Consider the following 23,961-nt stretch of genomic DNA (forward strand, 5'->3'; position numbering starts at 1 on the left):
TTTGATACTTATCAAAGTCTCTCAGTTCAATTCGTTAAGTGATGACATAACACTTTCTTAGTTGATGACATAATCACACTTAGCGACTATAACAAAATGTTACATCATCATCATCGGTTAAGTGATGATATGATATACTAACAAAATGTTACATCATCACTAAAGGGACTTAGATTAAGGATAAATACTAAAAGTAAAAAATTTAAAAATGTTAAATAATAAAGTAAAAAAAAATAGATGATAAACTGAAAAATGAGTATATTACATGTATAAGAAACATACTTAAAGTTTTTTTTATATTACTAAATAGTAAATACTACTAAATAGTTTGAAGAGAAACTCAATACGGATCAATGTTTTTACTAACCGAGAATACCCTTTAACAAGAAGTTTTGAAAAGCAAAAAAAAAAAAAAAATGCTCGTGAGAGTATCACAACAACTTTTATACCAATTCACACAGTGGTTATAGTACTCCCAACAATTATTCTATTTTGCTGATTAAAAAAAAAACTTTTGTTAATTATGAGTACAACGTTTACGCGTTTACAGTTACACAAAACGGCTAAGAAAGAAGATGAGAAGAAAGTAGATACACACAGTTTAATTAGTTTGTTTTGATATCCATATTCTTAGCTGCCTAATCCCGTATTATAGTCTTGTCCACTTGCCTTGACAACTTGCCCTCAACCCCCCCTCCCACTCTTTATTTTGCACTATCACAATAGCCTATATATTTCAACCCACAAAAGAAGAAAGCCCCTACCAAAAACCACAAACACAACAACACAACATAATTTCCTTTTCCATGCCCCTCTCACCCTCTTCCATGGCTTCAATCCCACAATTCTATCAAAACTACACGTTCACCACTCACGATCTTTCCGACTACCCTACCCCTCTTCTCAATGGCGGTGGTGGCAGCAACGACATCGTTAATGCGTCGGTTATGGACACCACCACCGTGTGGGGTGGTGGGCAAGATAGCTTGATTAATATTCCTGTGCTGGATATGAACAATGGTGCACTTGATCATATTGTGTCGCTTGATTGCGACACCATGGCTTGTGCTGCTAATTGGATGCCATCTTTTTCTGAGCAGCTTGGGGGGTTTTCGGATTTGGCCATTTCGGACTGCAAAATGGGGTTCTATGGAGGGTTTCAGAGTTTCAACAACAACAGATCGTACCAACCTCATGTTGGGGAGTTTGGAGATGAATGTTGTGGGTTTGTGGAGGATGTTAAGCCACCTGCTTATCCTAATGCTGCCAGAGAAAATTGGGTATGCTTCAAATTAATCCCTTATTATTGTCTTTCAAACTGGGTATTCTCTGGTGAGTTTGGATAACAATTACGTTGAAACCTTTCTTATTTCTAAAGCAGTTGCAAGAGACTTGCTTTTACTTTATTGTCTTGGAAAGTGGGAAATCCCGTTGACCGTGGTTTCAACGGGGAATGCTTCAATTTTAATTTGTTGTTGAATTCCTCATCTTGTTTCATTGATGGTGTAGTGCATGGCAAGGTTTTTTAGGTACTAGTTGATTTTAAATCGGTTTCATACATTATATATTAAGCTAGCATAGTTTTATTTTATTTGTTTTGACAATTTTTAAATTTTCATATATGTATTCTCCTTTGGAAAGGGAGTTGTCAAATGAGACGTGTCATATGTAAAAAAAGTCACTTCAAAATTTGAAAGTGGAACACTCAAATTTTCATTCCAAGGAGTCATGATGATCCCCCCCTCCTCTCCTAAAAATATTTCCAATACATGTTTAAGAGAATATTTCAAAAGTTCTTTCTACACATGTGATAGTTTTTTGGTCATGATCATGAATATATAGGACCTGATTGAGTAATTGCTTACCCAGAAGTACTTTTAGGAAAAAAAAAATAGATGCATGTACGTAGTTTCATTTTATTAAATGTTGATTTTGAAATTTATGACAGGGAATTCAAGGTAATCAAATGGCAGCAATTGAAGAGCCTAACATAAAGGTAGGAAGGTACTCAGAAGAAGAGAGGAAAGAAAGAATTCTCCGATATTTGAAGAAAAGAAATCAAAGAAACTTTAACAAAACCATCAAGGTCTTTTTTTTATTATATATATATATATATATATATATATATATATATATATATATATATATATATATATATATATATATATATATATATTCTCTCTTTCAAAGTCACACACTTATACATGATTCTTTTATCTTTCTGTAAAATCTGGAATATGGAACTCACTTTCTCATTGACCTATTCCCACAGTACGCATGTCGGAAAACCTTAGCTGATAGGCGAGTAAGGGTTAGGGGAAGGTTTGCAAGAAACAATGAGCTTTGTGAAGAAGACATGGCAACAAAAAAGCATCAGAATCATCATCACCACAAAGGAGATTTTTATGGTGGCGATTCAATCCAGTTCCAGGTAACTTTCATTGCATACTGTAAAGATGGATATTTAGGAACCAGAATCTATAGCTGATAACGAAATGCTATCTGAACGAATAAATAATAATAATCTAAACACTTTTAGCGTTAAACTAAGAAACAATTTATTTTTAACGAGTATATATATTTTTTTATTTTTTATTAGTCCATTTAATAAATTATATAAAAATATTAAATGTATATATATATATATATATATATATATATATATATATATATATATTATTCAATACTTCTTTTTAGTATATAATAACATTTGTAAAGATTGTTAGAGAAGGCTTACAAAAATATATATATTTTTCTAATATCTCCTTAATTTCTCTCAACCAAATTTATGTATAAAAAAGTTATCTATCTTACATGCATCAATATGCGAAAATATTTGTACACATCCAAAAATAATTTCTTAATAGATATTTCTTCATATATGCAGTTAAAGAATGATGAGGAGGATTGGCTTCAAGAGGCCATGGCAAGTCTAGTGTATTTATCTCATTCTTCACCGGAAGATATGTAACTTAATTAGAATCATTGATTATTCCACATGGGAAGCTCTTGTTCAAGCAGATGTGGATTTGAAACTAGTAGTGCAAGGTGAATAGGAGGAGGAGAGAGAGTTTAATTACCACAGTTAATTTCAAAATTGTATGCTAATTTGTCTTCTTTTGAAAAGAAAAAAAAATTAAGCACGTAGATGTAAACTCTAATTGCATGGCGGTGTAACCAGCGGATGTAGATTGTTGATGTTAATTTTATAGGCATCTTTGTTAAGGAATTTGATGGGCCTAGTTTGACTGGATACTTGGGTTGATTGAAAGATATAATATTCCATGGAAGGGACTTTATGTTTGAGTAGACACAAATATTCCGATAAACTAAGCTTATGAGTCACTATCCCTCAAAACTGTTTGGAGTCAATTCTCTACATTGATGTAATTGTCATCGTGATGATTACTGAAAGCCACTAATTGGAAATTCTAGTTCCCATATTGGGATGGATATTGTCATATTGAGGTCTCTATAGGGACGTTTTAATTTACATTTACATTTTGAATTGAATAAGTTAAGTCAAGGTTTTCAATCTTTACGAATAAGTGAATAACCTCCTCTATTGGGGAAAAAAAAAACGTAAAAGACTGTGAGGCAGCTTATATATTTCCCATAAGTTTGTGACCTTCTTTTTAAAGATTTTTCTCCCTTTCAAATGGGATGGGTGTATTGTTTTTAAAATATTTTTGTTCATTTAAACATTTATATATTGTTCGAAAAACAATTTGAACATTTAATTAATTACCTATATGAATGAAAAAAAAATCATTTAATTTGTTTACATGTTTCTCTATTATATTTACGTGTTAAAAGAATTAGTAGAACCCAGTAAAAAAAAAGAATTAATTTGAAAATGACATTTTTGTAAATTACAATATTTATCATATTATTAATTCATTTTTATTAACTTAAAGTGCGCTATACACTTTAAAAGAATTCTGTCAACCGCGTATAATTTAGATTTAGATACTGAAGGGGTTTGCGTTGAAATAGAGTATATTGTATGGTAGAGTAATTATATATATTACGAAGTTAACTATAAAATAGGTTTAAATATATTTTTGGTTTTTGTAATATATTTCCTTTATATTGGTAATGTATTTATAGTTTGAATTACAATAGTGTGAAAAAGGAAAATACAAATTCAAGTGGAGGCAAAATAACTTAAATAAAATAGAAGTCCCGTATTATATAAAAAAAAAGTCTGGTATTAAATCATTTCCATAAAGACTACTCTCTTTGATAGATTTTCTCCCCCTCAAGTTTGGACACCATGGTGGAGATGGGTGTGTAATTATTAGCGTATAGCTTTTCCATTCACTTGTGGATGCCAATCCTGTGTACAGGAAAGACGAAAAAGAAATTATTCTTCATTTGATTGTGGAATATAATGTGAGAAAATTTTAGACAAAGACATACGAATAAAAGGACAAAAAAGAAAAATAGCTAGACTATCTGTTCTATATTTGGTTCCCCTGGCTAGCTAGCTCCTCCCTTCCCTCTTTTGAAGTACTACCACATACCGGGTTAGGGCATAGAGAAACCCTACTAAGGGTAAGGGACTTGGGGAATAGGAAGAAGATGGATAGTAGTATATCATTGAGCATATAGATCAACTAATGTAGAATTATATTAATTTAATCAAAAATCTCATGTTCAAGTTGTGTGTATATAATATATTAAACATTCAAAAGTTTTGTCACTTATAATAATTTTATTTAATTTAAATAAGATTATTTTCAGTAAAAAAATACTTGATATAGAAACGTGTTAATGATTTAAAAAGTAAATCAAAGACATTAAGTTAATTATGACTTGGTTGATGTAAATATGAGGTTGGAATCAAAACTACAATTAGTTTATTGTTCAGCCAATTTAACCATTCGATCAAAACTATAATTAGTTTATTGTTCAACCAATTTAACCATTCGAATTTGGTTGTTAAAGAAACGTGTTAAACTCTCCGCAACGAACTTACAAGCATATATCCTAGACATATAGACTGCTACCGACATTATGAATCCAATCTATTATTATTAATTACCGGAGGAAATTTATTTTTTTAAAACTTTATCTTTTGAAAAACGAAACTCTTTGCAACACCTCCCCTTTTGGAAAGCACCTAAAAATGTTCTCCGCCATTTATATGACTAAAGCCTAAAAGTAAAAAGTGTAAAACACTTCCAACGTTTTCACTTGCATTAGTTCCATTCCAATTTATTCGTCCGTCCCCATGCCAATCAAAACAGAGAAAAGCACGAGGACTTTTATCAATTAAAAAATAATAAAACGAGGTATTAAGCTGTTTGTGATCCTAATTCTGTTGGATTAGTTTATCTCCATTATTTTATATTAGAAGACAAAAGTAAATGTGAATTTGATATGAACTTACATAGTAACCTTCTAATTTGCTCCAACTTGAAATATAGACAAAGTTAATTATGCTTTTTACTTTTATGATGGATTACGCATTTATTTCAAAGTTAATGTGGTTTAGGATATACTATTATATAGGTTTAAGAAAATTATTGTCTTGTCTTTTTATTGGAGTTAATGTGGATGTACCAAAAAATTGGATTTTCTTCCAAGGCCCATTAATAACTATGGAATTCAATTCCAATTCCTTGAAGGTGCCATACCAAGAACATTTATCCTTATCTGACCAAACAAGCATCTAAACAATGCTTCTTATCCTTGCTGAAATTCAAGAATAAGAATGAATTTCATGATATTTTCCGTAGTTTTGTATAGTTTAGTTGTACTCTACACCATAACTCATGAGCATATAGTTGTAACAAAATATTAAACAAAAGAGTATATTAATATATAATTAAGCTTTTTGTCACTTTCGTGATAGGGACTGTTACCAACAACTTAATACTAGTTCTTTCTCGCGCGTCTGTTTCTAATGTAGAAAACCATAATTCTGAACGTTAATTATGTGATAAGTAGGTCACATAGCTTCTGATCATACTGTTACAAAATAAATATATTGGAGACTGGCCCCTACCTTGTTGAAATGTCACGTTCTTTAAATCCCCCTCTAGATGGGGCTCTTTTCTTGATACCACATTGCTTTTTCTAGGAACTATTAACTTCATATGCTTGTTATAGTGGTGTCATTTTCATAGTTATCTTGCTCTCTCATTGTCATCATGTTCAATCAAGACTTTTTATGACATACAAATAATAGTCTCACACCTTTGTTTGATATTTAGCGTAGAAATTCTGTATGCACAGTATGTAAATCTGTTTATTAGCTTTGAATTTTGTAAGTTTTATTTTCTTTATAGGTTGCCTGGAATAACAAAACCACAAATATGTCATTGGTTAAAGAAACAGATGAAAATTAGATGAGGTGTGTATAATAGTTTGGTGACATGATAGAACTTTCCCTTGCAGTTTTGATGTTTTGCATATACTATGGTTGATTCCTTTGATTAATGACTCAAAACTCAAAAGTAATTCCTCTAAACTTCTGTATTTTAACTTGGTGGGGGCGTGGCCTATACTGCAAGTGCAACCAAAAGCTTTACATAGTCAAAAATAGATTGATTACTAAGCTATATTAACACACTTTATGTGATTGTAAGTGGTATATAGTATAGTCCTTTTCAGATTCTACCTACAAGTATCCTTGTTCCTTCTAGATCTTGATCGGTGGTGTATATCTTCTAGTTCATTGTCTAGTTTGCTATACTGCCCAATTCAACAAAAAAAAAGTTTGCTAAACCCTAATACCCATGATTGCACGGAACCATTATTTTGCTGTTTTTTACTACGCCATGTCGAATATGAAACTGTCAAAAATTTTCTTACATCGGTTTGGATCAATCTATTAAGGTTCATGTGAGGTCTCAAGGGACTAACTCAATTAAATGAACACTAATATATCTGAATTATTATAAACTTTGATATTGGAGTTCGCCTCTTCCCTTTGTGTTAAAAAAATGAGAAGATGCCTGAATGTGTGAACAATGAACATTCAAATACTAACATGCTTGTTCATAAAAACGAATAATTAATCTGTTACATATAAATTAGCTGTGAAGCTAGCTAGCTTTGACAGAAGTTCATCACATAAATGGCATAAAAAGTCAAACTAGGAAGGGAAAGCAAATGCAAAAATGGTCAATATTCGGCGCTAAAGTCATGAAACTGCAATATATACGACTCCAACTTGAACATCACCTATGGAAATTGAATGCAAGCAAGCTAGCGTAGCTTGATATATCAACTTTTTTTTTAATTTCTACTCATATAGAACCTGAATAGAGGGGAACAAATAAAAAAAATTAATTCTATATATAAAAAATAAAGTAAATGGGGATCACAAGCAAGCATTCTTACAATCGTAAGAAAGCACTAATCCAGCACAGTGGCAGAAACATTCTCATTCCTCCCCAAGTTGACCTGTTGGCATTATGATTCATAATGGATTTCCATCTCAGTGCCATGTGTAAAAGATTGGCTTTGTGTTCATATATTGAGGTTGGAGTTTTTCATAAAAATCATTTAAGAATGTGGCCTAAAAATTAATAATTTTTTTTGTGCAACCGAAGAATTAACAAATTGAAATCGTTGGCGACGTACTTCAAACAATAATAAACACAAGAAGAAATGAACAACCTCACGAAATGCATGTTGCATGGTTGTTGCAATCGCATCAAACTATGATTTTAAAACGCAACAATCACAATAGTCACAACGGAACCGTACGTAATTGTAACTTAAAAAACTTTATTAAAATGAATAATTTGTTTATCCCTCATTCATTAAACTTTCTAGGTTACCCTTAAATAATAACAAAATTGAGTTAGTGAGCATTAGTATGGGACCCTTGAAGAGATACAAGTGGGTTCCTCCTAGGAAAGATACTCATCAAGCTCATTGTCCCTTCAAGCCAAGGGAAGGCAAGATTATAGTGAAGTGGAAATTAGTGCATAACTGTTGATGAATTAGAAAACATTTTTCAATTGTTGTCCTTATGCATGTTTGAGACTAAACCCATACACACATGTGAAATCAAGATAATCAAGGAGGATTTTGTCGTCATTGACAAGTGCATGTCGTATCATATGCCTCCAATTTTGGCCCACAGAAATTAAAAGAACAAAAGAGTGCCATACACTCAGGCCCCATTGGATTTGCTAGGGTTAAAAAGAATTATAATTGGTTGACCATTTTTCTTATATTTTTTAAAAAATAAAGTTACTTGAACCCAAAATATGAGGACAACATTCTTGTTCATGTAACCAAATTAGAAAGTTCTCTCCGTGACCACATATGCTTACACCTTACACCTCAAGCACTGAAGTACTTTATGGTTCACTACTCATGGGTTATATAGTACAAGCTAGCATATCAATGTTGCAATCATAACAATTTTAATTTATATGGGGCCAAAAGTCTACCAATGCACTCGCCAGTCAAGTTAGATAGTATAAAGCGACTACCATTGACATACCAAGATTCTTATAAGTTTCCCTGACCAGAAAAATATTACAAAGTTTGGTCTTAGTTCTTCAATTTTATTTTATTTTTAGCTTTATTGTGAGATTTGCTCATACTTTCTTGGCTGGATTCTAAATTGATAACGAAATTTCTGTTTGGCAACTTAGCTATTTGAACATGGCAGAATTTTTATTTATTTTTTGTATGAGAGAAACAATATTGATATTTGATAATGATAATGGTTGGTTTTAATTAATTAGACTGAGAAAATATTCATTTAAATTGTTTTTTTATAAGGATGAGAACTATAAATATATACAAAAAGTTGAGAATCTTTCTATTATCTACTATTATAATAGTATATAAAATTTAATGAGGGAGTATTCGAAATTTTCACGTCAACTCTCGTCATCTTTTACTTTTCAAATCACCTAAGTAAAATCTAAACAGTATTAAATTCACTTTTATTTTCTTTAATGAGGTGGTTTAAAAAGTATTTACTCTTTAAACAGTATTTACTTTTTATATCACCTGAGTAAAATCTAAACAGTATTAAGTTGTCTTTTGTTTTCGAAATCAATGAGGAATTTTGCCGAGGAATTTTGAATGGCTCAAATAAAAATAATGATAAGTATTATCTTCATCGGGACTTGTATGATAATTGAGTAATAAATAATAAAATTATAGACTATGAAAAGGCCAAATTATTTGTTTTTAAATTATTTTAAATAATTCAATTTAGTCTTAACAAAAATTTTAAAATGTTTAATTTGATTCTCAAATTCTTAAAAGTGAATCAATATAATTTCTAAATTTTTAAAAATAAATCAATTTGATCCTAAATATTTTAAGAACTTGAGGACTAAATTTATTATTTTTTAAAAATTTGAGGATTAAATTGAACCTTTTAAAAATTTGGAGATTAAATTGATTCATTTTTAAGTACTTGAGGATCAAATTAAATCATTTAAAATAATTTGGAAACAAAATTGATAATTAAGCCCTATGAGAATTAAGTAATCAAAATTAAAGACAATTGCAGAAAAATAAAAGAAAAAAAGTAAGATAAAATTGTTTGAGAAATTTTATCAAACATGTAGTGTACACATAAAATTAGGGTAATTTCAATGAAAGAAATTGTCAAGGTTTAACTTCAGTGAACTTTCTAACATGCAATCATTATGTATTCCTATCCAATTAAGATTTATATTATCATCAAACTATAATATTACTCAAACCTTAATCCCTTAAGCGAAAGAGCTTTAGTTCTTTGATTTCACTATCATTCCCTTAGTGTAACTAAAGCACTTGTATTAAGAAAAAATGTTTTAACGACAATCAATCCTCTTTATCTTATTCCTAGACATAAAAATGATTGTTTGCCTTTTTAGTTTACAATTCAAAAGAATTTTTCAATTACAATCAAAATTATAGAATCATACCAGAGAATGATCAAGTCAAAAGCAAATAATAAACATAGAAAAAAAATAATAGTAATACTTTATTGGATAGAAATCATGTTGCGGTTACATGAAAGAATAACCAATTACGATTAAACTCCAACGAAAGAGAGTATTAGTTCCAGGCCATGAGAAAAGAGAGTTTGATGGAAAAAGAATGGAAATTGAATCCCTCTGCATCTTAGTTGTCAAAAACATTTTCTTCCACGTCTTCTCTCTCCAAAATTAAAATGTAAAAATAGTAATAATCGTCTCTAATAGAACTTCCCTAATTAAAGATATGGGCAAAATAAAAGAAAAGTTCCAACCCTAAATAAAATATAAAATAAAGTAAAGAAAGAAAATCTTGCAGGGGTCGTTGCACAAGTGCACGAACCTATTGTGCGAGTGCATAATCTTGTTGTCTTTCAGATTTAGCATTGCACAGGTGCACAAATTCCTTCATATTTGCTTACATAGGTGCGCAAAGTGCTGAAACTTCAAAAATTATTTCTTTTGCTTCTTTAAGTCCTCCAAAGCTCTAAACTTCAATGGAATGGATCCTTCATGAATTAAATCAATCTTAGGACATCTCAATTGTTTGGTCAATGCTTTCACAAAGCCCCTAGAAACACACAAGAGACAAACCAAAGATCAAGCATAATAAGGAAAAACTAGAAAATCCTTGTTAAACCAAGCTTTTTTTATAATGATCCTGACCAATCTCTACCTGACATATAATCAAATGTTATTAATTCCTTTTTCTTAATTAAAAAATTTAAGCTTAAATACATTTTTGTTCACTGTAATTTAACGTTTTTTATATTTTCATCATTGTAGTTTTTTTTTTCGTTTTAGTCCTTGTAAGATGTGTCGATTTTATTTTTCGTTCTTAAAGTGCTTTAAATAGTAGTTTTTTCACTATTCAAAATATTTTTATATTGTTCAAAGCATTATCTAAAGTACTTCAAAGATGAAAAATAAAATAAACATATTTTGCAGGAACTAAAATGATTTTTTTAACAACGACAAAAATGAAGAAAAAAAATACTAAACTATAAAAACCAAAAATATATTTAAGTTAAAAAAACTTTAATGTGTCCATTAAAGATTTGACATGATGATAAACAGATAATGATTCGGGATCACCTAATAATTTTTCTCATTTGAGGAGAGTTGCAAATAATCTATGATCCATATGGAAACTCTATTTCCCTTCCATAGAAGCTTATAGGTCACCTATAAGAGTATATGGACCATTAAAGGATAGAGTGCAGAAACAGGAAGAGAGTTTTTTCAAGCAACGTGAATCCGGGTTCACAATTAAGAAGAGTGTTAAAAAGTTACTACATTACAAATTTTCCTAACAATCTTTGCAACAAAAGAAATGTGGAATATATTTTATATACGGGAAAGACTGAGACACCACCAGGATTTTGATTAGGAATTCTCTGGAGCAAATCATAAGAATGGTAAAAATTAATATCAACAACAAAATATTTAGTAGTACAAGGTGATCTAATTAAAAAGGTCATATCTAATTTTAAAAAAAATAAAGAAGAAAAAACTATAACTAGTAGTTAGACTTAGACAGTTACACTTAAATTTTAAATAAGTTAGATCTATTTAAAGAAGCATCCGAAAAAGTATTATGCATATTTTCGTCCCTAGTAAGCATCCAACTTAGTGTTTATTGGGCCTGTTTGTTTAAGATTTATTTTAAAAAAACAATTTTCAACTAAAAACATCTGAAATCTGTTTCTTAAAATTTTATTTTATGGGATATTTTTTTTAAATAAATTGGCCCATTATATTCTTCAAATAAAATTAACTTAAGTGTGCATTATCATATGGCCCATGTTATAGAGGCCCAAATAGTGGTGCGTATGGTCAATTTTTCTTGGACACATTTTTCTGCTGTATACAGTCGTAGTGCAGATTAGTTATTATTTGTTGCATTTACTATTTACAACACCATGTTTGCTAAGTACACTCCATCCCTTTATACCAAGTTTACCCTTTTATTGTTTAAACATAGTTCTAGAAATTAATTTCCATATAACATGTATCAATTCTGGAAAGTTATTTCAACAACTATGTTTTAAGAAAATACACAATTCCAAAAACTACTTTCCATAACAATATATAGAAAATAGTTTTTGAAATTATGTGGATTTTGTTAAAAAAATAGTTCTAAAAAATGCTTTCTAGAACAACATATATTAATTCTGTAAAATAATTTGTTGAACTATGTTTTAACAAAATACATGTAATTTCAAAAATTACCTTCCAGAATTATATATGATGTTTTGAAAAATAATTTTGTTACTTTCTAGTCCTCATACACAAAAAACGAATATGAATTATCGGATGTACCTTCCCTTCAAGAGCTGCAATAATCACTAGTCTTTAATTATTTGACACATACTTATTTAGACGCTAAATATTGAGAAATTGGTATTATCTGTTGAGATTTTTTTTTTTACTTTTATGATTGTTTAACATGGTGGGAGACCTATTCAGGTCTCCAACACTCATGGTGCATCTTGTAAGTAAGGTTTGATGAATAGGATTAATATTTATCATTTAATTATTTTTGTATACATATATTTTTTTTGTGTGACAATAGTGTTGGGGTAATTATTAACTCCACCATGGGATATCATGCAAAAGCAGGCAATAATTGATGTATTACAATACTGCATAGTTGTGTACACCTTGTACATGAAGAGGTCGCTGACCGTGTTGTGGTGGTCTTGAAGAAATTGGTTTTGGTGGCGTTGGCAGACAAGAAGAGAGGTGTGTCCTTAGATTTGAAGGTTGCTTTGGGGGGCTTGGGGTATTATTATTACAGAGTTTACAGGGGGGTGTGCTGTATGTGTGAGATGTGTTTTATAATACTTAGATGAATAGATGAAAGGGAGGTAAATGGTGGGGTTATTTAAGTAAATTTAATAAAGAAAAATTAGAAAAGGGAGGTATATTAAATAGTTCAGGGGTATGTTTATCAATTGCCTAAGCGGAAATCTGGCTTTGGGTTTTAAGTTGGCCGCCATTGCTAATATAATTACAATAGAGAAACTATTGACACCTTCTTTATTGTTATTTAAACCCCGACCCATTGAAAGGACAAACATATCTTATTCGGATTTAGTTAACATTACCTCCGATGTAAAGACGTTTCTGTTGATTAAAATTAACACAACGTTGTGTTAATTTTTTCAAAAAAATTGAAAAAAGTTTCACTTCATCCAACATTATATTTGCTTCTGTCTAAAACTTTCTCTTAACTAAATAAACTTAATATCTTAATATATATATATATATATATAACTTCGATAAAGGAATTTTTTCTAGTCCATGAAAAAAGGAACCTAAATTACCCCCAATCAATTTTCTAGTATTAAGTCCTCAATAAAATAACACTGCAAAATTGATTTGGGTTAAGTCCTCAACATAATCTACAAAAAAAGGGCCTCTATAAAATCTTCACCGCAAAAGTCGAGTTTTCAAAAATAACAATTTGAAAACTATTATTATTTTTGAGATGGTCTATGTATCCTGATACATATTAATAATTAGTAGTAATTTTATTAATAAACTGTTTTATTTTTATCTAGTGGAATTTTGTATATTTTACAAAAGTATATCTTATCATTGAGAGTTTTTTTTTTGTTGGAGTTTAAATGTGAAGGGGAATTCTCACTTTCGGTAAAATATGTTAGTTGAGTAATACATAAGTGAGAAAGACCCACAAATCTATTGTCTTAAGATTTTGAGTTGAGGATAATATTAAGTTTACTTGTGTCTCATTAGTAAAGAATTTTTCGGTGTCGTAATCCTCTCAGATTATTAACAATTGATATAAAAGTCAATAGTTCAACTAGGTGACCAGCTCAAACAAGTGTAATGGAACTGTCGGTGTATCAGGTAGTAGATTTTAAAAGGCTTTCACTTGAGGAAAAATTATCATGGAGAAGAGACTCACTTGAAGGAAGATTTTTGGAATTCAAGTGTAAAGGTGAAGTCTTACATTGGATAAAAATAAACAAGTTGAATAACATATAAGTGAGAAAAACACACAAATATATTGTCTTAAGAATTTGGGTTAAGTGTGATATCATGTTCATTCATGTGATTGTGCTCATGTCATATTGGTGAAAATTCGTAGTATTTTATCCTCCCTTGAATTCTCAACACTTGTCTATATGAGAAATGTTTGTAATACATTCTTTGGAACACATTTTTTTATTGATTAAAATTTATTGTAAAAAAATGTTGATATGGTATCTTATTTAATAACTTTCTCTCATGATTTTGTAGTTTCAATAAATTTAACTAATAATAATGTATTAAAAGAAGTGTGTTCTTAACATTCAAGCCTATATACCCCTTTGGTCCCTTTTTATAAGACATTATTTTTTTTAAAAAAATATTATCCCTTTTTATATGACTTTTTTTACTTGTTTATTGCATTAATTGTTTTTTTAAACCAAAATATCTTAATTAATTTTGTTCATAAATAATAAATGTTATGAATTATTTTTTTCTCTCACAAGAATTGTAGAATGGAAGAGTTTAATTTTAAAAATTAGAACTCCACTACTATTATGCTCTCTCCATGCATTATTTATTTAAGGATAACTTTTAAATTAATAATACAGTTATTTACAGACAAATTTACTGCTAATAATTAAATTAATTAACTTTCTAAGTATAAATTAGTCAATAATATTTTATAATTAGGGATAGAGACAATATGTATAATTATTAATTAAAGAAGGTTAGAAACACACTTTTTAATATACTATCTCTTTAATTGGTTTAACTTTATTTAAAATGATTAAATTGTGAATCTCACGTCATATTTTAAGATTTTTTTAATTTTATAATTTTTAATAAATTTTAATTAATTAAAAAGAACGCGTATGTTAACGTAATTATTTTTGGTCGGCTATGTTAATATAATTTAAATATAAGACAAACTATATTGTCACTTTATGATTTCTTGAAGTTCACACTTCAAGCAATGCTATCTATGTAAGACTTACAGTAATACATATATACAAAGTGCACAATATAATGTGAATGCAAAGTTAAAGGTTTAGGTATATATATATATATATATATATATATATATATATATATATATATATATATATATATATATATATATATATATATATATATATATATATATATATATATATATATATATAATTCCGCACAATCTTGAGTACAAAGTTAAAGGTTTAGGTATTGCTTTCCCATAGTATTCATCCGAGGAGATAAATTAAAAGTGCTTCAAATCATTTGACACTTCTAAATATTTAATCATTAGACATAACGATGTACATATTTATTCTTAGTAAATAAGGAACGTATAATTGTTATTATGTAGGGCGTGCTCTTGTTGCCCTACTTATTGGGATTAAGGTCTTGGTTTTGCCCTTGTTGCTTTCAGGTATGTACGCCCAATGATGAAAATGTCCCAAATTTTCACAGGTTTGATTTTGCGTAATGATAAGGCTAGTAAACCTAATTCATCTTGTTCCTCTCCAGCTGTATTAGGTGCGGCCAACATTTAAATCATTTAGTTATTACAGTAATTATTAACACACACACACATATATGATAAATGGTTGAGATTTTGGATGGAGACATCGCTAGAGAATTTGTAAATAATATATCAAATTTAACCTTAGAAAATTGGTACAACCAGTTGTAATTTAATCAATGTCTCAATTCAACCAAATAATTGCTAGGGTGTTTAAAAATTAAAGAAGGATTAAAAAAACTCTTAAATTAAGTTTTTGGAATTAAATAGCGAACAAAAAATAAGAAAACAATTAATAAATATTTAAGAGTTTTATGAGTAAAAGCAATTTGGTATCAAACCAAACTCTCTAGTGATTTTCCCCAATGTAATTTATTTTCCCTATAAGCCTGTTCCTATTAGGCAATTTACCTTTAGTTTTTCTAAATTAATTAAATCCTAATTCCTTAAGCATTAAACCCTTTGTTCCTAATTTTGCACCCTAATCCCTTAGGCAAACAAACTTAATTAGTCACATGAATTAAGAACAAGAAATTAACGCGAAGGCTTCCATTCGATCTTCCAATTAATCCTTAGGTTCAACAACTATATGGTTGTTAAACTCAATAAATCAACCCTCACTTTTTCAATTATAAATTTTAAATTGCAAATCAATTTCTCATAGGTGTCATGCATAGAAAACACGTTAAGCATAAAATTAACAACTGAATTGTGTTAATAATCACAGGTTTAGGGGGAAAATTACAAAAGATTTCAATCATAGTTCATCTTAACCTAACCAAAAAGGGACTAGAAACTCATAGGTGAGATTTGGTAGGGAAGAAGTTTTTTCAAGTTGATAAACTCATAATTGATTGTATTTCGATGTGAGTTTTTATGTCATATTTATATATTTTGATATATTTTATTTGATAAAACTCATAGTTTAGTATAAGTTTATGAAAGATAGACACTAGATTTTATGTGAAAAATAACTATAAATTTTAAATTTTTGGAGCCAATCAAATGATCACAACCATTCTAATTTTGTACAATTGCGATAATTTTATACACATGTGGCTCGTGGTCCACTTGCACCACCTACCACTTAAAGATTAAAAGGATTACATGCCAGATTTAAATCCTAATTGGTAAATAAGATTAAGAGATAATTGATTCTTTAATTAATGAAAGATAGAAAGGTCTTCACGGAATATTATAAATAAGGAATGAGTGTCTCTCTTTTAGATACCTTATGCTTTATTTTATTTACTAACAAGAGCTTTTAAAAGGAGAACTATACTGGAAACAATTGGGATTTGAATCTGTAAAGATTTTCGATTTCTTTTATTTTTAATACAATATGGTATGTTGTTTATATAGTTATTCTATGAGCATGATTGACTAAACCTCTTAGAACTTGAATTGTGGTGTAGTTATATCCATGTACTATAGTTTCTCTTTTTAATAAAGTTCTTCGATGTTATTCAATTAATTGTATATATCTTTCTATCACTTTCACTTATATATTGGAATTGATCACACTCTGATTATTAGTTAATTGCATGTTTGTAATCATCTTCTTGTAATTAATTAACCTATAGAATGATAGAATTCATAAAACTTGTATAATCAAACTGGTGACATGAATTCCTTTTTTATAAACTTCTATGATATTTATCCTTAATCCTAAATTAAATACTAAATTAGCAATGCAAGATTGATTTAGGGGAAGAGTATTCTCAGATATTGACCATAGGCTAATAATTAAAATAAGAGACATTAGGCGCTTAATTGATAGCTAAGAGTTCTTAATTAAAATAGGAATTAGGAAAAAAATGATACATGTCAAATCATAGTCCGAGTTACTTCTCTTCATACATATCTTTTCTTGAAACTGTGTCTGTCTTTATTTTTATTTTATTGAATGCAAACATAAACAATCTTTAAATCAAGATAAAACCTAAAATTATTTAATTTATGCAATTTAAGTTATTTGAGAACATAATTAGTCTTTAGGGTACGATATCTAGACTTTCAAGTCCATTATTGTTACTGTGTAAGGTATACTTGTTATTAGTGAGTACATATTTTACAATCACATGCATGAATTCTAATAATCACATTTTCTTGGAATGAGTAAAATCTGTTTGGTTGATCACCAAAGACATTTAGATAAATTTTTTTATGAATTAAAGAGTTATATAATATTTTTAGAAGTTATTTTAATTATTTATCACATTAATAAGAGTAATATGATATTTTTATTGTAATAAAAGAAAAATTAAACACGAGAAACTTGTTAAAAAAACATTCTTGTTTTCCCATAATTTTTTTTAAAAAAATAAGATATCAAATATGAGAAATTGAAATTCTCAATAAACTTAAAACTTCTCCCTTATCAAACCTACCTAGAGTTACCCAAAATAAAATAAGGATAAAAGTGTAAGAATAGAAAATAATGCCATGAAACCTTAAGAAACCGCACCTGAATCCTCAAGTTCTACGGTCAAAGATGAATCTCCAAGCTCTCCCTCGCTTTTGGTCCTTGGAATAGTCAATGAATGCCTCATAGATAGGGTTTTTCTCTTTTCAAATTGGTTTTGGATCGAAGTCCCTTAAATAATATATAAAATTTCAAATGATATATATTGTGTTATTAAATGTATATATATATATATATATATATATATATATATATATATATATACATATATATATATATATATATATATATATATATATATTGTGTTATTAAATGTAAAATAGTTTCTTTCTTAACAAAGTAATTTTTAGCTGGGAAGAAAAAATAATCAAAATATCGTGTTAGCCTAAAGATAAAAAAAAAAAAAGTATTTCATTGAATTTCCAATGATAATTCATTAGACATCAATTATTGTCACGGCGGTTAAGCTTTATTAATCATTATTTAATATTCCTCGCCTTCTGTCACTCAGACTCAGCAACAATACCTATATAACATAATGATTTTGTTTAGCACATAAGGTTCAGACAGGAAGTGAAGCTAAGATGCAGTAAAAAAGTATATAGTCAACTTAATACAAATGATATGATGACTCATAATTACAAGTTTATACGTTTAAACACTAAGGCTAACTAATCATCATCATCATCTCTTGGTAATGCAGAGAGAGATGGATGTCCTTTCAGTCATGAGAACAGGCTAGGGTAAAGGGGATACAAAGCAGAAAAAAAAGGTACTAATGAGGCAGACAATAAAGCAAGCCCGTGATAGTAATAATAATGATAAGAAAAATAAATAAAGTGAAGGTCATGCATGCATGCATGCCATAACCTAATTAATTAAGCTAGTATGACCACAAGGATTGCCCCATGTTGGCCTGATCAACGACCATGTCCATGCCAAAAACGGACTTGGTTTGTGAAGACAAGAGTCTGCTTGAGTGGTACAAGTTCTCTGATGATGAATTGGAGGCTTCAGGAAGCACTGAGGGTTGTTGTTGTTCTGATGGTGGTGAGAATTGGCGCATTCTCATGTGCACAACCTCTGCTTGTGCTAGTGCCAATTGGGTTTGGAGCACATCAACTTGTTGTTGAAGAGAGGATATGGCTCCCACACATCCATACACAGGGTCCCTCACCCTTGCATTGGCTTCATATACCATTGAACTAACTGCATCACTTCTTTGGTGCTCAGGTAATTCCTGCCAATTTTGATTACAAAAATAAAACAGTTAAAAAGATCACGCATAAGAACGATCTAATCATAATAGGAAAATATTATCCGTACAATAAATTATATAACAAAATATACAATTAGGCGAAAGGTTAGTATGAGATGATGCAATAAATGATATAATGAAGGGACACAAAACGATCAAATTTAGTGAGAAGCTAACTTGAGATACAATAAATCATATATGGTGGAGAGAAATAAACACAAAATAATATTATATAAATTGTTATATGAATTATTGAATGAATAACGCATCTCAATTATATAAAGTGAAATATCATAATACATGACATTTGATAGTTAATTGGTGTCTAAGTGACTTTAAGGGTAATGATTGTTTGCTCATAGTGAGGTTCAACCATTCAGCAAAAGAAAAAAGAAAAAAAAAAATTATATGTGGCTAGCATAAATGTGTCCCCATGTAAATGCTATAGAATTAAAGGGAAACAACCCTTTACGTACCAAAACAGATCAATAGGAAAAAAATAAAACTGAGCTTCGATGGGGAGGCCATACGCTTGCGAATTTTTGACCAAAATGCATAGACTAGCTTTTTTAATTTGTAGTAATCGAGGGCTATGATGTAAATCAAAGGGGTTGTTTGGATATAAACTGATCCATGCTTAGTCAAAAAGGGGATGATATGGTGCACGTTGAAGTTAGTTACTTTGGAGGGGAAAAGAATAATATTAAACAGTTGACTATAGAGACAATATTATGTACAATAGTTTCAGAATCATAATTCTTTGAAAATTGAAATACAATTTACATCTCAACAAGCCATTGAAATCTTGATTCTACTATATCGTAACCGAAAAGGGGCAGCCCTTCGATTGTTTTTCTTGGCAGCAGTACGTATGCTTGAATTAGGGAAATTAAAGGGTAATAATATTAAGCTTTTGACTCAAAAATTAAGCAATATTATTGGTAAACAAATGGATATTCAAGGTGGATTAGCGATACATTCTTTGTGGTATGCTTAATGGGTTCTAATTTTTTTACATCATTAAATAAACACCAAGATGACATTTATGTCCATGCTTGGTACCAATTATGATGATTATTTTGCTAGTAAAGAAGAAGCCAATATGTCATCAAGGTATCATGCTTACAAAATAATTAATTAACTTTTTAAATATTAATTTATTCACAGGTTGAAACATCTTTATCTGGGGAATCAACATCACTTTTGGACACATTACTAATGTGTCTCCATCAATGTAACCCTGATTTTAAAGACAAAAGGAAAAGTTGAGCATACTAAAACTTTCCTTTTTCCGAAATTATCATTGCCCAAGGAGTCCAAGACTAAAAGCCAAGCCCAAGCGGTGGTCATAAAGAGAGATGTTGAACAAATTGGGATACATATAACCACCATGTAATGATGAGATTAACATTTTTTTTTTTTTACTTTATCCTCTTCACACTGCGTATATGGCTTCAAGTGGTAAAGCTAATTTATATGCATATGATTCTTTGGTCTCTTTATATGCTCTAAGGAATCATATGCGGTATTACTAGTACAGTAGTACCTTACTTTAACAAAGAATGAGAATTATATACAGTTAATTAAAAGTGCCGACCGTAGGGCCTGCCTCAACTGTAATTAACCACTATAACGGAAGTAAATATGGGAGAAACAAAAGAATGATATCCTTTTTACTTTTCTCTGGACAACAACTTTCAATTTAAGAAATTGAATAATAGCTTATCATAGTATAGATTAATATGATAGTAATTAAAAAAAAGAAAAATAAAAAACTCGTTAGATATAGTATTCACCAAAAGAATATAAAAATATTAATATGCTAGTCATTAAAAGACTCAGGACCTGCTAAATCAGATGTTTGTAACAACCTCTTCAGTTAAGGAAATTAGAAACATGTGGAGATGAGAGGGAAACCGATTTACTTTTGGAATTTGTGTTAGCATATACGGCTTATTCAAAGTCTTGACAATGGCAGTTAAAATAAGTTTACTTAGGCCCTAGAGCTAGTTTCAGTTCTCACTGAGAAATTATATGCCAAGTTGTTAGACATAAAATCAATCACTTTCCTTCACCTAATTAATAACTAAAAAGTATAGATATTATTGTTTCATCTTGAGTTTAAAGTTTGTTCTTTGTTTCTCTCACTCTTCTAAGAGGCGGTTCATAGCCATCAAAACTAATATAAATTTGTTTAAGATAAACTAGTAATGTAAATTCAAGTTATTTTGAAAATAATTTTAATGTAACTGAGTATATTGAAAATAGATCATTTTAAACTAGTTTTTAACTACTTGTATATTTTTAAATTTATTTTAAATAAAAACAAAAGTATATATGCATGTTTGAAATATTGGATGATTGAATGATCTCTACAATTTTTTAATAGAAAAATAGTATATACAATTATATGTTACCCAAGTATATATAATTCAACCCGAAAATCTAATTGAAGGATAGAGAGTGGCAAAACGAAAAAGAATGAGGGCATGAATTGAAAATACAAACGTAAAAGACTAACTTACATTTTTCTTCTTCTTAAGAATCAGTTTTATTTCAAATTAAATTGCTTCCCGCAAGAAATAATTCTTAACAATTTAGGTAATTACCAAAAACACGTTGTATATAAAATTAAGCTGCACCTATGACACTAAATAGATATCTAGTTTTCAAAATAAATACTTAGCAAAGAATCAATATATATATATATATATATAATTTGAGCATGTCAATCTATAAATTGCCCATACTTTAAACTCAAATACTTAATTAGGTAAAGAAATATGCAGATAGGAAATCGATCATTTTTAAATATGCTGTTATTATTAATTTCATTAGAGTATGTAAAGATCTACCAGACATTGATAAATGTCATGACTCTTGAGCTCTGATGCAGATTAGTGTGTTTGGATTGATGGTAGGAATCCATGTTGATATAAAATCATAGTGAAATCAATACAAGAGCAATTATTTGTTGCTTCAGAAAATCACAGTTAGTTGAACTCACCGTGTTGTCAAACATGCACTCAGTTTTCTCTGATTTCCTATATGGGCTTTGTACGTGGATTAACCTTTACTTGGTTTATTAGATATAGATGGATGGCCGTATGTAGCAGTGTTACACCTTTTGTTCCCAAAAACACTAGCACTGCTTGTGCTCTATTTCACTAATTTTGTTTTACATAGGCAAAATACTGTCTTTCTTAATAACAAAGTTACGCAACTTGGCAAAAGAGCTGTCATCATCATAAGAGTGCTATATTTCACTAATAAATTCATTTAGCTTAATTATTATCAAAAGAAAAAGTTACTTATAGAAAAATTATTAAAATACAGTTTGAGCAAAAATTAGTAACATCCTTTTTTTATCTTTTCACCAATTTCTTAAAATATATTATGATTCTCTCGCATATATATATATATATATATATATATATATATATATATATATATATATATATATATATATATATATTCATGGTTTGAATTGTGGCGGCAATTGTGTTACCATTAGCAATATTAAAGAAAATTAGGGATTAGCATCAAAAGGAAAAAAAAAAATAGTGATAAACGTGACTTAATGCAGCCGCTAGCATGATAGCAAACCGTAATTAAAAAATTAAAACCATGGATATATTTGTCAAATGCACAGCTTATATAATTCTGCTTAACATTGTATAGCAAAAGTTGAATGGGTCCTAAAAAAAGTATTCCACAACAAAATATTTTCATGAAAACGACAGAGATTTCATGCGAGGATACGATGATATCGATAGAGATGGGAGAGGTGCATAAGAGCTTGTACCTGTAACATTTTGTTTACATTGCTAGCCCCGAAAACCTTGTGAACACTACCAAACTTCTGGGGTTCATCAGCAGGAAAATAAGGAGCAAACACGCAATCTCGCGTGCATCTCCTTCGAAGAAGCTTGCATGCCGCACATGGCGACATGGTACCTTGTTTCCTTCCACTTTCCTTCATGTTCCTCCAAGTGCAAGAACAAGGCAATGTGCTAAGAGCTATTAGGTTAATTTCCTTAACCCTAAAAGAAATTAATGAAGGGGTTCTTAACAATGTCAAATAGGGAGCAACAAGAAGGCTTAAAATGAATAAAGAAAAAAAAAAGAGAGAGAAGTTGAGAGAGGAGAAGGTGGACTTAAGGGAGGGAATTGGAGATGATGTTATATAGAGATTTTATGTGACAGCAAATCTTTTGTGGGCCCCACTAAAGAAGAGGATATAGATTCTGCTGGACAAAATCATCCATGTTGATAAGATCTTTTGTCCCTACCTTGAAAAATATATTTTGTCTCACTATTTTATTTTATTCTTTTTTCTACGCGCGCTCTCGTAAGCATGGTTGGCTTCATCATTTGAAACTTCTTCGTGATTTGAGAGGGTTCGGTTCAGAACAAGCAATCTACCCTTCCTTTCTGTTTAATTGTAATGTTATTTGGGTTGTTGTTCTATTCACAGTCAAGTACATTTGTCAGTGTTTCTCATTGGCCTTGTGTTGTGCTTTTTCTTTTCTTTTTTATCCAAGACACATGGATTATTTTCTTTTTCTTAAATTTGTTTCTGGGAGCTTTACAAGGTGAACATAGAAAAGATCAGTTTGTACGGGTACCAAAGAACTTGACAGGAAATAAACTAAAAAGAACAGTGTAAGTGCCCTCTATTTTAGATGTGAAAGAAAACAAATGAATTAATTGGATTTTTGGTCATGTAGTTTATTGAATAGGCAATTTTAATTGTTATAGTTTGATTTGCTTAAATGAAACTCTCATACTTTTAAAATCAATTAAATACAGTCTAACATGTGTC

At 29.6% G+C, this 23,961-nt stretch overlaps 2 protein-coding genes across 2 annotated transcripts; one reads left to right on the forward strand and one right to left on the reverse strand.

Annotated features, from left to right (window-relative positions):
- Positions 1–663: 663 nt before the first annotated feature.
- LOC114424629 lies at positions 664–3,306 on the forward strand. Its single transcript, XM_028391494.1, has 4 exons — positions 664–1,280; positions 1,949–2,086; positions 2,273–2,431; positions 2,888–3,306. The coding sequence occupies exons 1-4, from the start codon at positions 807–809 to the stop codon at positions 2,969–2,971; spliced, it is 855 nt and encodes a 284-aa protein (XP_028247295.1). The 5' UTR covers positions 664–806; the 3' UTR covers positions 2,972–3,306.
- Positions 3,307–18,463: 15,157 nt separating this feature from the next.
- On the reverse strand, positions 18,464–23,285 carry LOC114423564 (LOB domain-containing protein 4-like). The gene is made up of 2 exons (XM_028390376.1): positions 22,942–23,285; positions 18,464–19,118 (listed from the first exon to the last, which is right to left on the reverse strand). Exons 1-2 carry the CDS (start codon positions 23,116–23,118, stop codon positions 18,762–18,764), a joined length of 534 nt encoding a protein of 177 aa, XP_028246177.1. The 5' UTR covers positions 23,119–23,285; the 3' UTR covers positions 18,464–18,761.
- Positions 23,286–23,961: the final 676 nt, after the last annotated feature.

This window comes from Glycine soja, chromosome 8 (assembly GCF_004193775.1).
Source record: "Glycine soja cultivar W05 chromosome 8, ASM419377v2, whole genome shotgun sequence".
NCBI lineage: Eukaryota > Viridiplantae > Streptophyta > Magnoliopsida > Fabales > Fabaceae > Glycine > Glycine soja.

Bases quoted from the DNA above. Each gene is read 5' to 3' on its own strand.
- LOC114423564 (XM_028390376.1), bottom strand. From the start codon at position 23,118: ATGAAGGAAAGTGGAAGGAAACAAGGTACCATGTCGCCATGTGCGGCA. The intron at 19,119-22,941 runs GTACAAGCTCTT...CAAAATTGGCAG, and splicing joins ATGTAAACAAAATGTTACAG to GAATTACCTGAGCACCAAAG.
- LOC114424629 (XM_028391494.1), top strand. From the start codon at position 807: ATGCCCCTCTCACCCTCTTCCATGGCTTCAATCCCACAATTCTATCAA. The intron at 1,281-1,948 runs GTATGCTTCAAA...AATTTATGACAG, and splicing joins ATGCTGCCAGAGAAAATTGG to GGAATTCAAGGTAATCAAAT. The intron at 2,432-2,887 runs GTAACTTTCATT...TCATATATGCAG, and splicing joins GCGATTCAATCCAGTTCCAG to TTAAAGAATGATGAGGAGGA.